Source organism: Mesoplodon bidens (genome assembly GCF_964165515.1).
Source record: "Mesoplodon bidens genome assembly, chromosome: 11".
Taxonomy (NCBI): domain Eukaryota; kingdom Metazoa; phylum Chordata; class Mammalia; order Artiodactyla; family Ziphiidae; genus Mesoplodon; species Mesoplodon bidens.
In genome coordinates, this window is record NC_138167.1 from 63,045,413 (window position 1) to 63,062,233 (window position 16,821).

Here is a 16,821-nt window from a genome sequence, read left to right on the forward strand (position 1 = left end):
TTTTTTGCATCTTTTTTCATGAGTGATATTTTTCTAAAGATGCCATTTCTTGTAAATTTTTTTCCTGGTTTTGGGATCAGAGTAACACTGGCCTTGGAAAATGTGTTGGGAAATGTCTCCTTCCCCTCTACATTCTGACTGCCATTGTTATTATTATTTTTTTATTTATTATTATTATTTTTTGTGGTACACGGGCCTCTCACTGCTGTGGAGCACAGGCTCCGGACCCGCAGGCTCAGCGGCCATGGCTCACGGGACCAGCCACTCCGCGGCACGCGGGACCCTCCCGGACAGGGGCACGAACCCGCGTCCCCTGCATTGGCAGGCGGACTCCCAACCACTGCGCCACCAGGGAAGCCCCATTGTTATTATTTTTATTATCCTTACATGTTTGATAGAATTCACCTGAGAAACTATTTAGGCTTGAAGTTTTCTTTTGGGGAATGTTTAAAATCATAAATTCGATTTTAAAAGTTAATATAGAACTATTCAAGTTTTCTATTTCTTCTTGGGTCATTCTTGATAATATGTGTTTTTCAACAAATATCATTTCATCTTACTTATCAAATGTATTGCCATAAAGCTAGTTATAATGTTCGCTCAATATGCTTTTTAAAAATAACTTTTTTATTTTAGAACAGTTTTACATTTACAAAATTATTGCAAAGATAGTACAGAGAGTTTCAGTATATCCCACACCCAGTTTTCCTTATTAACATCTTACATTAGTATGGTACATTTTTTCTACAATTAATGAACTAACATTGATACATTATTATTAACTGAAATCCATACTTTATTCATATTTCCTCAATTTTCCCCTAATATTCTTTTTTCTGTTCCATGTTATTATCTAGGATACGCCATTACATTTAGTAGTCACGTGTCCTTAGACTCCTCTTGGTTCTGACAGTTCCTTAGATTTTCCTTGTTGTTTTGATGACCTTGCCAGTTTTGAGGATTACTGGTCAGATATTTTATAGAATGTCCCTCAGTTAGGATTTGGCTGATTAGGGTAATGGGAAGAAGACCATGGAGGTCAAGTACCATTCTCATTACATTATGTCAAGGGTACATAGTATCAGTATGATTTGTCACCATTGATGTTGACCTTGATCACGTGGCTTAAGTTAGTATCCTCTTTATATTTGGGTTGGCCAAAAAGTTCGTTCACGTTTTTTCTGTAAGATGGTATGGAAAAACCTGAACGAACATTTTGGCCACCCCAATATTACCCTATCTGTGTCTTTAAGTTAAATGTATCTCTTTTATGACAGCATAAATTTGCATCTTGCTTTTTAAAAATCTATTCTGATAATGTCTGTCTTTTAATTAACACATTTAGTCCATTAATATTTTAAATAGTTATTGATATGTTTGGATTTAGGTTTCCCACTTTTTTCTCCTTTTGCTTTTTGTTTATTTTTTCTGGCCTTCTTTTTAGATTATTTGAAATTGTTTTTAGAATTTAATTTTAATTTTATTAAAGTCTTTGTAGATATACTTCTTTGCATAATTTTTAATGGTTGTTCTGTGGACTATAATATACATTTTAAGTGTTTCCAGTCTACATACAGTTAATACTGTACCACTTCACATAAAATGTAGAACCCATGTAACACATAGGTCTATATCCTGCCCCCCATGTCCTTTGTACTATGGATAATATATGTATTATATCTACCTATGTTATAAACTCCAGAAAATAATGTGGGTTTTTTTTTCTTTCTTTCTTTTTTTTTTTTTTGCTTTAAATAGCCATAAACAAATAAAGAAGAAAAAAAAAGCAAAAAAATAGCCTTTAAAAAATTTTCAGATATTTACTATTTCTAACCCTCTTTTAATTCCTTTCTGAGGAGCCATGATCTCCATCTTCTGTCATTTTCCTTCAGCCTGAAGAACTTCCTTTGTTGAAGTATAGGTGTACTAAAGATGGATTCCCTTAGTTTTATTTAGGAATGTGTTTATTTCTCCTTCATTTTTGAATGATATTTTCTTAGATGGAAAACTCTTGGGTAACGGTTCTTTCTTTCAGCACTTTATTATGATGTTCCATTCCTTTTGGCTTCCAGTGTTTTGGATGAGAAGTCATTTATTAACTCGTTGTCCTCCTGTATGTAGTGAGTAATGTTTCTCTTGTTGCATTCAAGATTTACCCTTTGAATTTGACTTTCAGCTTTGTTAACTGTGACGTGCTTTGGCCTGGCCTTTTCCATGGATATACTGCTTGGTGTTTGCTGAACATCTTAAATCTGTAAATGTATATCAATTAAATTTGGGGGAAATGTCATTTTTATGTCTTCAAGTATTAGTTTTTATTCTGCCCTATTCTTTCTCTTCTCTCCTTCTGTGGCTGCAATTACATGTATGTAAGACTGTCTTATAGTATGTCTTTGAGACTCTATTCATTTTATAAATATATGTGTATTCTGTGTTATATTGGGTGGTTTTGGTTGATTTGTATTTAAGTTCACTCATTCTCCCCTTTATCCTCGCCATTCTTTTGTTAATTCTGTCAAGTGATTTTTAAAAAAATTTTAGATAGTATTTTTATCATTCTAAAATTTCCATTTAGTTCTTTTTGTTATATCCATTTCTCTATTGAGATTTCCTATCTTTTGACTCATTTTAGGCATGTTTTCATTTGTTTCATTGATGATACTTATAATCATTGCTTTTAAACTCCTTGTCTGATAATACCAACATTTGGGTTATTTGGGATTCCTCTCAGTTGACTTTATTTTCTCCTTACTAATGTTCCATTTTCCTGTTTTTTTGTATTCCTGTAATTTTAGATTCTATCCTGAAAAATTTGAGTGTTAAATCATGGAGACTGTAAATTCTGTTATAATTACTGTTTCAATTAATGTTGTTTCTTTTGTTTTAGTACGTACTTATCTTGTTTGAACTCAAGCTGCATATTCTGTTTCTCGGGTGGCAGTTCTGATCTTAATTCAGATCTTTTGTGTTTAGCTAAGCTATTTTGAGTAGGTTCTGGTCATGTGAGATTCAGGAACCAGCCAGAAATGTGGTGGGACAGAATTTGGGGACCCCTCTCTGCCCCTTTCTCTTCCAGGATTTCCTCTTTCTCTCTAGGTTTATGATTTACCTGGGTTTGATCTTCTAGTTTTCCAGGCTATAAAGGCCACTTTTTTTTTTTGTACTGGTGCCTGTGCCACCCCTCATGCTGCAGTGCCTGGCCCTGGGCTAGATGCACTGAAAATACTTCTCACAACTCAGCTCCTCTCAGCATAGATTTCCCATCAGAGTTTGCCCACTTCTGTTCACTCTATAGTGCTTTTAGGTAGCTACTTTTGATATTATGCCCAGAGTTTGTTGTGATTATCTGTAAGAGAATTGGTCCAATAGGATCTTACTACACCATACTGAAAGAAGTTAAGTTAATATTTTCGTATTAATTTGTATAAGCACTTTGTGTTTTAAGAATATTAACAATTTGTTATGCATAACTATGATAGGGAACTTTATAAGTCTGTTGTTTTTCTCTTAAACTTTGTTTTAATATTTCTGGTATACAGAAATTTTTTATTTTGATGTAATTAAGTAAGTTTATTTCTTAAATTTTGCTTAAAAATCCATTCTCATTCAAATACCAGATGAATATATGCCTAAATTTTTTTTTCATTTTTCAATGGTCCTAGCTTTTACATTTAACTTTTTGATCTCTTTTGAGTTTATTTTAGTATATGGTATGTAGTGAAGATCTAATTTGACATTTTACCAAAGAGCAAGGTAATTTCCTAAACATAATATATGCAGCTGATTCTAATTTTAATAGTAGCCACAGTGTTTCCAATATAAAAAATTAATTTTTAACTTGCTGAAACTTAAGGTGAAAATATACAGCAATAACAAACTATATCAACATAGTGGGCAAAGTTTGGGGAAGCAAGATTGAGTATGAAAGATGAAACTTTGTTTTGTATGCGAATAGCAGTGAATTAAACCATGGTCACAATCTACTTATTATATGTTGCCATGTGCGTGTAATGAAATCAATTAGTCAATCAATTCTCTCTCTTCCTCATGACCACATACATGGTGCTAATAGCAGAAGTAGAAGTAATAACCAATCAAGCATTAGCTGCTATAATCATAATCATAATCAAAGCACTATACAAGTGTTGACTGCGAATGATATTAATACTTAGGTAGGGATAAATACTATAAAGGATAGAGACATAGTTGAGACTTGAAAGAGGAGTGGAATTAACCACCTAAAGTGGGGGAGGTAGGTAGTGGGGAGAACGTGGCAACTGGCAAAGGCAGCAACAAGCATACGGGCCTGAGGCGAGGAAGAGCACAAGCCTTTTGAAGAACCAAAGGACCAGCATGGCTGTAGCCAAGAGAGCAAGGGGCAGCACGATATGGGATGAGGCTGGAGATGTGAGCAGGGTCAAACTGTGCAAGCTGTACGTTACTGACGGATTTTAATTCTTATCCTAAGAGCCGTGGGGAGGCATGGAAAGATTTTAAGCAAGAGAGTAATCTGATCACATATGCATTTCAAAAAGTGCAGGCTGGTTAAAGTACGAAAATATTAATAGATTGGTGGAAGGCAAGAGTAAGTACAAGGAAACCAGTTAGGAGACTATAGCAGTAATTCAAGTGAGAAAAGATGGTGGCTTGGCACCACACATGGATGGATGAATGGATGGATAGTTGGATGGATGCGTGCAAATGTAACCTCAGTTGAGTTGGCAAGAGTCATGGACTGTAATCTTAAGGCAACTTAATTTTCTTGCCCACTGTCCCTTTAAATTTTCTCAGTTGGATTAGTTCTTTTTCCCTTGGATGAAAGCATGAGCAGACTTTGATTTTTTTGGTTTGTTTCAGATCACACAAAGAGCCTCAGCTTAGTAATTGCAATAGCCAGTTTCACATTATGGTCAAAGCTGTAGACTTGATTTAAACGTGAATTGTGTTCCCTACCCAGTTAGGGTCTGTTGCAGGCAAGAATAAAGGGGACACAGATGGCTTCTTCTCCCCATCTCCGCTTTGCACTTCTCTTCCTTCCTCATATTTTACAAACTTGGGTTCTGACTCCTCCACGCCTGGAATGCCCAGAGGAAGGAGAGAAAGAGGGGGGAGCAGGAAGGTTCCTATTGGACTGGCTCTGCTGTGAGCTGGAAACCGCACTTTCTGGCCCTAACAGATGTCTGTCTGAAGGTGTTTCCTTTCATGAGAGTCTTTGTTGTGTCTCTGGGCTTCACACTCGGCTGTCATATCCACAGGTTTTTGATGAAGGCAAATGCATCTCCATCTCAGCTGATCGCTTATTCCCTCCTCAGCCCCTGGGAACCTGGAAACAGGGAAGGAAAACCTTCTTTATTAAGGTCTGTTCATTCTTCCAGGTGGCCTTCTCAGGCAGGACCTAGATGACCCTGTGTGTTTGTGTGTGCACACACTCACGCTCGCTCTCTTGCTTGTGGCCCACGTCAGATTCACGCGAGACCCTTTGCATTATTTCCCCGATGACTGAGAGTCAGCCAGCAGTCTTGCCAACACCTCCCCACCTGCCCCCGCCCCCATTTTTGGTCAATGGCTTAGCAGTTCGGCTCTCATCTGCAAGGTTTCTGTTCTATGAGGGCGTCAGGCACTGATACATTAGATCCCCCCATGGCAGGGGCATCTAGCAAACTCCCAAGTAGAGCAGTTCTCTCCACAAGGCTTGAGGTGAGGGGTACACATCATCCATCCTACCTTGTGCTGGGCTTGGGGCTCACCCAAGCATATCTAAAGCTTTTCTCCAGAAATCTTCTCTCTTATTTCTCTATTTTCTGGACTTAGAGCATGAACATCTTGGGGCCTTTATTCTGCCTACCACTGTAACTGAGCTCTTCAAATAATGAATTTGAAAGAATTATTTCATGAACATTAGAATTTTAATCAAATCCCTTTGTTTCTTCCTTCAGTGTATGCTACTGCTAACAGAATATAAAGACATGGAGATGTATTAATCAGTTTGGTTTTTCCTTGCTTTTAAAAAATCAATTTGTAGTATTATTTTACTAAATTATTTTGTTTACCTTAGATATGAAACTTCATATAAATTCACTGCTTCCATTTTCAATTAAATATTAAACATCTAATCCATGCAGCATTATAGAAAAAAATGTTTAAAATACTATTTTTGTTTTTTTTTTAATCCAGATTTGGACTTAAAACCACCACTAAAGTCAATTTGAAGCAATTTTTAACATCATTTTATGAGCCTCAGTTGTTGGAAGCTAGTAATAAAATTCCCCTGACAAAAAGAAATAGGTATGTAAAAAAAAACTAAACTAAACTAAATTTTGGTTACACATATCATAATATGTAAAAGGTTAGAGAATATCTGAATTACTTTTTCTTCATTTATTGAATGACAAATTAGTCTTCTTTGAATAATTACCAACTTTTGCATAGTAACGTATAGCTTATAAATTATTTTCCTTATATTTTTCTTATTTAAAACTGCCTTAAACTATAAGGTAAGTATAATTATTATTCTAATTTCTAGATGAAAAAATAAGACTATATGGGGTCTTCACTAGGTCATAGGCTTAGTGAGTCACGGATGCAGAAACGGAGCCTGAATACCCTCAATACACACACTGACCCTGCCAGCATCACTCTCTGAGCACTAAGTATAATCTTGTAAAATCGTGTACAAACACGTATTTGTTAAATATTATATGGAAAAGAGCAATGTATGTTAACTTGTTTTCCAACCGCTCTCTGCATGGTGCAAATATTGTGGATTATTTGCCTTGAGCACCATTATTTTTGTTTTCATTCTAACGTCTATTATAACTGCAGATTTATATTTATCACATAAATTGTGGTGGGCGGTGGTGGCCCAAAACATAAAAAAATAATAATATGACATTTTTGAATTTAGACTTTCCCTCTAAGAACTATTTTATCTTGATGTGCACCCTGTACTGACCGCCCTATGTAAATCTTAAAGAAAAAACAGACTTTAGAACCTCAGCACGTTCATTGAAAGCGCTGTGCTCTCTTGTAAAGAAAAATGTACCACAGAGTTAATTCCCGTTTTGCTGGGTCCTATCCCTGTCTCGGGGAATTTATGAATATTTAATGAACTGCCCTGGTCACCAGCCTTCCAGGTATTCGGAGCCCACTGCACTCCCCACACATTGCATTTCTGGGATGCGGCTCTGTGAGTTCATTTCTTAAGTGAAATTACTTCTGTTTCTTTACAATTTTCTTGTCTCACAGCACCTTGTCCAGGACTGTAGGAATTAACCTGTGAATTTTCTTTACTTTAAAACAGTGGTTCTCCACTGGGGACAATCTTGGCCCCCCAGGAGACATTTTGCAATGTCATGAGACATTTTTAGTTGTCCCCATTCATGCCAGTGCTTGTGGTCTTCAGGAAAGCCAGGTTCTAGTGGGTCACACAAGGAACTCAGATTCAACATTTCTACCACTTTATTTATTTATTTATTTATTTATTTGTGGTACGCGGGCCTCTCACTGTTGTGGCCTCTCCCATTGCGGAGCACTGGCTCCGGACGTGCAGGCTCAGCGGCCATGGCTCACGGGCCCAGCCGCTCCGCGGCATGTGGGATCCTCCAAGACCAGGGCACGAACCCGTGTCCCCTGCATTGGCAGGTGGACTCTCAACCACTGCGCCACCAGGGAAGCCCTCTGCCACTTTATATGTTTCTTAAAAGTGGTGGTAAAGGTGTGTGTGTTTATATGTTCTCACACAACTGGAAAAAGCTAAGACAGCTGTACAGATGCAGCAATAAACTCCCCTAAATAATTTGAGAGTTGTTTAGAGCCAGTATGATTCACGATCATTCTTTATTTAGTGGAAAATGTCAAACTGTCTAACTGAACACTGAAAAGGGAGGCCAACAAGTGTATATTGTTAGGAGATTCTCCAGCCCCCTTTCTGATCAGAGTCCCTGGTGAAGTTGGCTTTGATCTCCAGAGTGGATGGATGATCATGGGCCTTCAAGGGTACATGCAGACTGCTGGCCCTGAGCTCAGGGGATGAAAGCAAGAGGCAAGAAAGGGAGATGGGTCTGATAATACAGGTGGTCATGGTGGTCATGGCCACTGTCAACAGGGAGGGAGAGGTTGTGAAGGTTGACATCCTCACTGCTTCAAAACTGGAAATGTGTGCCCTCAGTTACCATGTTGGCGAGTGGGCTACAGCACGCTGCCTGTACAGGGAGGTGTTTGTCTCAGCAGTGATCGAGGCGTCTTTCCTGGTCTTTTTTGAGACCAAAGGCACAGATCGGCAAGAGGGCTGGCCACAGCTAGTCGGCACGGGAAGAGGTGAGTGATGGCTCAGCAAAGCTGATTGATGCCTATGGGAATTGCATCCATGCCAGCTCCCTTACTAGGTACCATGTTAACTGAGTGACAGATGGGCCCTCACAAGCACATGACACTTCCAGGGAAAGGAGCCATCCACAAATAAAGCACTATTATAGTTGTTGTTAGGGTGGTGTTCTTCTTGTTTTGTTTTTTTCGCATTAAGAACAAAGTTCAAGAACATAATCTTATTCCTGTTTTTCTCTTAATTCTCTTGCGGCATCAACTTTAGAAATCAATTTTGCAAGGGGAACATTATCACAAAGTTATTTAGACATGAAGATCACTGTGCATCGTTGAAGAAAGCACTGCTGTTTGTCAACTCTGTAAGATTGTTTTTTTCTTAAGATGTTGGGGGTAGGAGTTTATTAATTAATTTACTTATTTTTGCTGTGTTGGGTCTTCGTCTCTGTGCAAGGGCTTTCTCTAGTTGCAGCGAGCGGGGGCCACTCTTCATCGCGGTGCGCGGGCCTCTCACTATCGCGGCCTCTCTTGTTGCGGAGCACAGCTTCCAGACGCGCAGGCTCAGTAGTTGTGGCGCACGGGCCTAGTTGCTCCGTGGCATGTGGGATCCTCCCAGACCAGGGCTCGAACCCATGTCCCCTGCATTAGCAGGTGGATTCTCAACCACTGCGCCACCAGGGAAGCCCCAACTCTGTAAGATTTTGAAACCCTTCTCTGGAGAAAAACTCATTGTTTCAAAGAAGGCTAATACTCAAAACAGGACCAATAAAAACTGTATGTTCATTCATTTATCCACTCAACAAATATTTTTTGTGCTCCCGTTATATGCTAGGAAATATTCTGAGTCCTTAGGGATACAAAGCCTGACCTCAAGAGCTGGGTCTAGTTGGGAGGATAGAAGACATAAAACTTACTGCAATATAAATGCCAGGGGATGAGAACAACGTGTGTCAAGGTTGTTAAGTATGGAGTGACTAGTCATCATTAGCTGTTTAATTAAGGACTAATCCAGGCCTGCTGACCCGTCCTCCCACTCCCCACCCTAGAGTGTATGGGTTCATAACCAACTGTATTCCATGACAGGAACATTTTCTTAGTTCCAAAATAGCCTGTTTACTTACTTAGTTGTACTGCAAAGGGAGGCTTATTCATGACTCTGCTTGAAACATTAGCTCCTGTCCCACTTTCATGTTTATTTTAGAAAGCAGCATTCGGATGCTTTTGGTACATAGCAATATTTCCCAAGTTAGTTATTTACTGAGCACATCCAATAACTGAATCTCTAGTAACTAACCAGGAGTACGATGAATTACTTTGCCTCAGACTTATACATGAGCGAGCACCAAAGAGGAGCTACTCGGCCTCAGTGTCCACCTTGCAAAGTCCGCCGAATGAGGGGCAGTCTGTGCTGTGGGGCAGGGCTCTGGGGAGGCTCCCAGGGCCTGGAGGCGGACCTATGGGTTTGGGGTTTGCTCTCTGCTCTGGAGGCTGCAGCTCCGCACCTCTGTCCATCTAGAATGCCACTGCATAGTGTGGATTCCAAGGTTTGGGGTCCTGCTTTCGTGGGGGAGATGCTTTAGTTGGTACACCAGCTGTCATTAATCTTGATGCCTATATGACCTGTTCTCTCAGGATGGACAGGAATAGGGACGCTGACTGTGTGCCGGGCCCTGTCTTCAGTGATTTTCTCGTATTCACTCACTTCGGCCTCTCAGCACCTCTGTGAGGTGGACACTGTCATGATCTTCATTCAGTTCTTTCATTTCATCCTCATTTGCGGAGGAAAGGAACGTGGGGGCGCGTGCCCGGCCTGAGGCTCCCAGCTAGTGAGTGGTGGGGCCAGGATTCGAACCGGCTGCTCCAGAGTGGGCGCGTTCCGCCCTGCGCTGAGCTGCCTGCTCGCGTGTCGGGTGGACCACCTCTTTAAGATAAACGAAGGCTTCTGTGTGTTCATCCCCCTCAGCTTGTATTAGTATATTGAAGAAGTAATTTAATTAAAAATAGTGAAATCTTCATCTCCGCTAATGGAGGGCTGTAATAATGCTTACCGTGCTAAATATGTCACTGATGTAGCACTCGGCAAACAGACTGATGGACAAACATGAGAAGGTGGGGGATTGAGTGCCTGCCCCACGGTGCCTGACCCGGCCGTGGGCACTTAGGTTGAACTCACAGATGAATGAGGTGAAGTCCCTGCTGACAATGAGCTCACCCTCTGGAGTGTCACACAAGAGCCATGGCCATCAGATACTTGAGAGCTGCAGAGGGCGTGGTTTCCGATTAAGATGCCCGCTCCAACCCCTCTGACCATTTACCTGGGTCTTGGCCACATTCTGGGACCTGGAAGGAGAAGGAGAGCAGAGGGAGAGAGCCAGGGATGGCATGTTGCCTGGCCACAGAGGGCAGCCCTGGGAAGCAGGTCCCCCTGCTGTAGAGAGGGGCACAGAGCTGTTAGAAGATGCTTTAGGGCCACTCCACGAAGCTGTGTGTGCTGCCTCCACACACCGGCATCCTCCCTCCACGTGGGCCCATCACCCTGGTCACTTCCATTTACATCAGCTGTGGCTCATTTTCTTGCACCCGGAAACAATCTGTACTCTGCCTGTTTATTCTTGGTGTTATTATTTGCAGCTCACATGACCTTATACATAGAAAGTCCACCAAAATCTTCCAATAATTATTAGAATTAATAATAGACTTGAGAAGGTCATTGGATACAAGGTCAATATGCAAAGCTCAGTAATATTTCTATAACCTGCAGTAAGCAATTAGAAAAAGAAGTTTTAAAATATCATTTCTAATAATATTTTAAAAACCCAAATACCTAGAAATATATCTAACGAAGAATGTGCAAATTCTCTACATTGAAGGCTAGAAAGATTGCTTATACAAATAGCCATCCTTTACAAACTTTCAGAAGGTATAGCAGGAGCACTTCTCAACTAATTCTCTGAGGTCAATACTATCCTGATACCGAAGCCAGACAAAGAGATCACAAGAAAAGAAAATCACAGATCAATATCCTTTGTGAATATAGTTGCAAAAATTCTCAAAAAAGTATTAGCAAAGTGAATCCAACAACATGTAAAAAGGATTAAATGCTACGACCATGTGAGATTTATCCCAGGACTGCAAGGTTTAACTTCCAAAAGATCAATTAATGTAGTACAAAATATTAATAGAAACAAGGACAAAACTGCATGATCATAGATGCAGAAAAAAATATTTGAAAAATTCAACACTCATTCAGGATAACAATTTTCAACCAACTAGGAATAGAAAAATTCCCTAACCTGATAAAGGGCACTTACGATAAACCCAAAGCTAACAGCATAGTTAATGGTAAAAGACTAAATACTTTCCCCCTGAGATCAGGAAGAGCACAATGATATCAGCTCTAGCTACTTCTTTTCAACATTATACTGAAGTTCTAGACAGTGTAATCAGGAAAGAAAAGAAAGAAAGTGCAAACAGATTGGGAAGAAAGAAGTAAAACAGTCTTTATTCACAGACAACATGATATTGTAATAGAAAATTCTAAGAAATGCACACACACACAAACTGCTAGAACTAATAAATGAATTCATCAAGGTCACAGGATACAAGATCAATATACAAAAATCAGTTATATTTCTATAAGCAATGAACAATCTGAAAATGAACTTCAGAAAGCAATTCCATTCACAATAGCATAAAAAGAATAAATTACCTAGGAGTCAATTTAAAAAAGAAGTGCCAGGCTTGTATACTGAAAATTATAAAAAACTGTTAAAAGGAAAAGAAGATGTAAATAAGTGAAGACACATTCCATATTCATGGATTGGAAGAATCAATATTATTAAGGTGGAAATTCTCTCCAGATTGATCTGTAGATTCAATGCAAACCCCATCAGAATCCCAGCTGGGGGCTTCCCTGGTGGTGCAGTGGTTGCGAGTCTGCCTGCCGATGCGGGGGACACGGGTTCGTGCCCCAGTCCGGGAAGATCCCACATGCCTCGGAGTGGCTGGGCCCGTGAGCCATGGCTGCTGAGCCTGCGCGTCTGGAGCCTGTGCTCCGCAGCGGGAGAGGCCACAGCAGTGAGAGGCCCGTGTACCGCAAAAAAAAAAAAAAAAAAAAAAAAAATCCCAGCTGGCTTTTTTGCAGAAATTGAAAAGCTGATCTTAAAACTTCATTCGGAAATGCAAAGGTGGCAGAATAGCCAAAACAATTTTGGAAAAGAAGAATGAAGTTAGAGTACTTAAACTTCCAGATTTTGAATCTTAGGATAAAGCTACAGTAATAAAGACAGTGTGGAACTGGCATAGGATAGACTTATTGGTTGACAGAACATAATTGTGAGTATGGAAATAAACACATTTATGGTCAATTAATTTTCAACCGATTCAGGAGGAGAAAGTATAATCTTTTCAACAAATGGTGCTGAGACAATTGGATATCCATATGCAAAAAGATGAATTTAGACATTTTCTTTACATCATATACAAAAATTAACTGAAAATGGACCATAGACCTAAATATAAGCGCTAAAACGGTAAAAGTCTTAGAAGAAGACATATGTGTAAATCTTCGTGACCTCGTGTTGGGCAAATATTTCTTAGATGTGACAGTAAAAGCATGATCCATAAAAGAACAAAATCTGTAAATTGGACTAATCAGAATTTAAAACTTTTGTGCTTCAGAAGGTACCATTAATGACAGACTGAGAGAAACTATATGTAAATTATATATCTGGTAAAGGACTTGTATCTAGAATATATGAGAACTCTTAGGACTCAATAAGAAGACAACCTGATTTTTTAAATGGGCAAAAGACTTTAATAGACATTTCACCAAAGAATATATAGGAGTGGCCAAATAGCACATGAAAAGATGCTCAACGTCATTAGTCATCAGGGAAATGCAAATCAAAACCACAGTGAGACATATCACTTCACACCCTCTAGGAAGGCTACTATCAGAAAGACAGACAGAAGTAAGTGTTGGCAAGATTGTGGAGATGGAACTCATACACTGCTGGTGGGGATGGAAAATGGTGCAACTGCTGTGGAAAACAACAGAGTAGTTTCTTAAAAATTTCAGCGGAAATTTACCACATGACCCAGCAATTCCACTCCTAGGTATCTGCTCAAGAGAAATAAAAACATACGTGTCCACACAAAGGCTTGTGTGCAAGAGTCCATAGTAACATTATTCATAATTTCTAAACTGGAAACAATCAAAATGTTCATCCGCTTATGACAAGGTAAACAAAATGTGCCCTATCTTACAGTGGAATAGTAATATCAGGAATGAAGAGGAAGAAAATACCGATCCACGCAACACCATGGATGAACCTGAAAAACATTATAATGGGTGATAGAAGCCAGATGGAAGGTGCATACAGATACTGTATGATTGTATTTACATGAAATATCCAGAAAAAAGCAAATATAGAGAGTTAGAAAGTAGATTCATTGCCTTAGGATAGAGATGGAAATGGAGAGTGAGTACAAATGGGCACAAGGTTTCTTCGGGGTGATGAAAATATTCTGGAGTTAGATAGTGGTGATCATTGATAAATTTACTGAAAATCATAAATATTAGCTGTCAGTGATTCCCATTTGGGCATTAAACACTTGTCACTCCCAAACCAAAAAGTGTCCTGCACATATCCTCTAAATTACTTAATTTTCTCCAAGAGGACCTTATATCCTTTTCAGATTTTGGACCCCAAAGTCATAGTTGACATTTATACACTGCTTTATCACTTAAGTCTTTGGTCACGCTGGTATTTACAATATCTCCCTATGAAGAGGTAGGGTTCTTTATTTCCCCTGCTTTTCCAGTAAACAGTTTCTCTCAGTTTTTTTTGTTGTTGTTGTTGTTTGTTTGTTTAATTAATTTCTTTATTTTGGGCTGTGTTGGGTCTTCGTTTCTGTGAGAGGGCTTTCTCTAGTTGCGGTGAGCGGGGGCCGCTCTTCATCGTGGTGCGCGGGCCTCTCACTATCGTGGCCTCTCTTGTTGCGGAGCACAGGCTCCAGACGCGCAGGCTCAGTAGTTGTGGCTCACGGGCCCAGTTGCTCCGCGGCATGTGGGATCTTCCCAGACCAGGGCTCGAACCCATGTCCCCTGCATTGGCAGGCAGATTCTCAACAACTGCGCCACCAGGGAAGCCCAGTTTCTCTCAGTTTTGATATTCAATTTACTTATTGGTAATTTTTTATTCTGGAGGAAGAAATTTGCCTCGCAGTATTTTGTTCATAATGTTTTCTTTATGCAACATGGCTGAAATTTTTTCTCACTAAGTAATTGTACATTTATGTAAGTGATGAGGTTGGTGGTAGTGAAAACGAGCATGGTTAATATTCTTAGTGAATCGGCTCGTTGTAATTGAATTTCCAGGAAATTCTGTGCCCCATGTGGCTGAGCCGTGGGGCCCTCAGGTGGGTTGGGGTGCCCTGTGACAGCCAGCATTCAGCCTGTCCTGGGAAAAGGGTCAGCCTCTTTCCTCTCTTGGGACTGTCTCCTGCCGTGTCCTGACAGAGAACCTTGTAGGAACTGCACTTGCAAAGTTCTAGATTCCCTTCCCCCCACCGCTCTTGGCATGTGGGTTATACAGTGACGATCATCAGTTGAGGTATTCTTGTTTCAAATCATAACTCTATCTGGCCCAAACTCATGCTTTATTAAGTGCTGCTAAATACACGTAATGCTCTTCCTTCCTTTTTTTCTTTTTAAAAAATTCCCTTATATATTCTCATACTCAGAAACCTGATGGACATATAACAGGGGAAGAATTGCGACATATTCTAAATTGCATGGATGTAAAAATAAGTGATTCAGAATTCAAAGAACTAGTGCAAACACTTGACCCTGGGTGCACCGGATGGGTCAACGTCAGCACGTTTATTGAACTGCTTGAAGAGAACCCTAAGGTGAGTTTTACAACAACTTCACGTTTGCTTTTCTGTTTACGGCAGGAAACTTAAGTGTTCTTAGTGAAATAAGAGATGCAGGTGAAATATGGTTTAAATAAATGGATGAGCACATTTTCCAGCTGCGTTAATTTTTAAGTAAGAGTTGTGTTTAAAAGTTGTTTAACTTTTAGTTTGTAAGTCTCATTGAAGGATGCTCTTTGACATTTCTGAAAGCTTTTCCTTGAGTGACAGCACTTTGTATGCTGGATGTGACTCCTTTTCCCAGCATTGCAACGGCACTGCTCTTGCAATCATGTCTTGCAGTAGAAACAAAACCAAAAACTGCTTATTGCCTCTAGTGACAAATACTTACTTTTAGTATTTGTTTCTTTTGGCTGAAAAGTTGATGGTTTCATTATTAAAAATACTTCTATAACGTTAATAGCTATTAGCATTTTAACATTTTAAGAACTTTAAAAAATCAGATTAGTTTCAGATAATGCGTGCGGTAAGCACTAACAGAGTCTCGCTGAAACGTTTGTTAAAGACTTTCTTTACCAGGTACAGATTAGCTTTTGGTTTCAATATTATGGCTTCCTGGGCTTCCCTGGTGGCGCAGTGGTTGAGAGTCCGCCTGCCGATGCAGGGGACACGGGTTCATGCCCCGGTCCGGGAGGATCCCACATGCCATGGAGCGGCTGGGCGCGTGAGCCATGGCCCCTGAGCCTGCGCGTCCGGAGCCTGTGCTCCGCAACGGGAGAGGCCACAACAGTGAGAGGCCCGCGTACCGCCAAAAAAAAAAAAAAAAATGATGGCTTCCTGAATGCCCACCTTGTGCACATCCTAAACCATGTCACTCAATCCTTCTTGAACTCTGATTCAAAAGTGAGTCCCAGAGTCCTTTTACACGTAAAAATGAAGAACTGCAACTTTTCCAGAATTCTGCGGTGAGACAGACCCTGTGTTAGCTTTTGTAAATCATCACCTCTGACTGTCACAGCAGCCCTGCACATAGCCACATTTTTTCCTTTAAAAACAGAAATACAGACATGTGAGCAGTCTGCTCTCCATGTGGCCAGCAGCGTGGTCTCTGCCTGCTCTTAAGTCAGATGCTGTCAGCCTCTAGGCTGCAAACCCTCTAATGGCGTTGGGACCCGTAGGATAAAGCAGAACTTCCCCACGTAGCTGATGAGGTGCCACGTGGTCCAGCCCTGCCGTCTCTCACGGGGTCTCCTCACCACCGCACCGCTCGGGTCCCCGGGCTCCCCAGGTTCCCGCCGCCATCCTTGGCAGTGCAGCTCCTGCCAGGATCCCCTTGCCGCTCCCTGATCCAGGGCCCATTCTCCAGGGACCCTCCCTGACCCCTCTGAGGAAGCCTGTCTCGCAGTCATCAACCTCACACACCGTGCCAGTCACAGGGTAACGTTTCTGTCACGATGTCGTGCCTCCAGGAAGGCGGAGACCTTTCTGGTTTTACTGCCCATTGTACCCACAGGCATAGCGCAGTGCCAGCAGCACTCACAAAGCAGTTTGTTGAGTGAATGTTAATATAAACAAGTGAATTAGAAACGTTAGAAGGCAGAGATATGCAAATAGAAGAAACTT

The 16,821-nt window shown here is 40.5% G+C and overlaps 1 protein-coding gene across 1 annotated transcript in view; it reads left to right on the plus strand.

The window, feature by feature from the left end:
- Positions 1-16,821, plus strand: part of EFCAB6 (EF-hand calcium binding domain 6) — a 212,234-nt gene that overhangs the window by 66,236 nt on the left and 129,177 nt on the right. Inside the window, exons 8-10 of the mRNA XM_081247831.1 lie at positions 6,175-6,285; positions 8,588-8,681; positions 15,067-15,234. Coding sequence (XP_081103957.1) covers positions 6,175-6,285; positions 8,588-8,681; positions 15,067-15,234 — 373 coding nt within the window. The remainder of the gene's footprint in view (positions 1-6,174; positions 6,286-8,587; positions 8,682-15,066; positions 15,235-16,821) is intronic.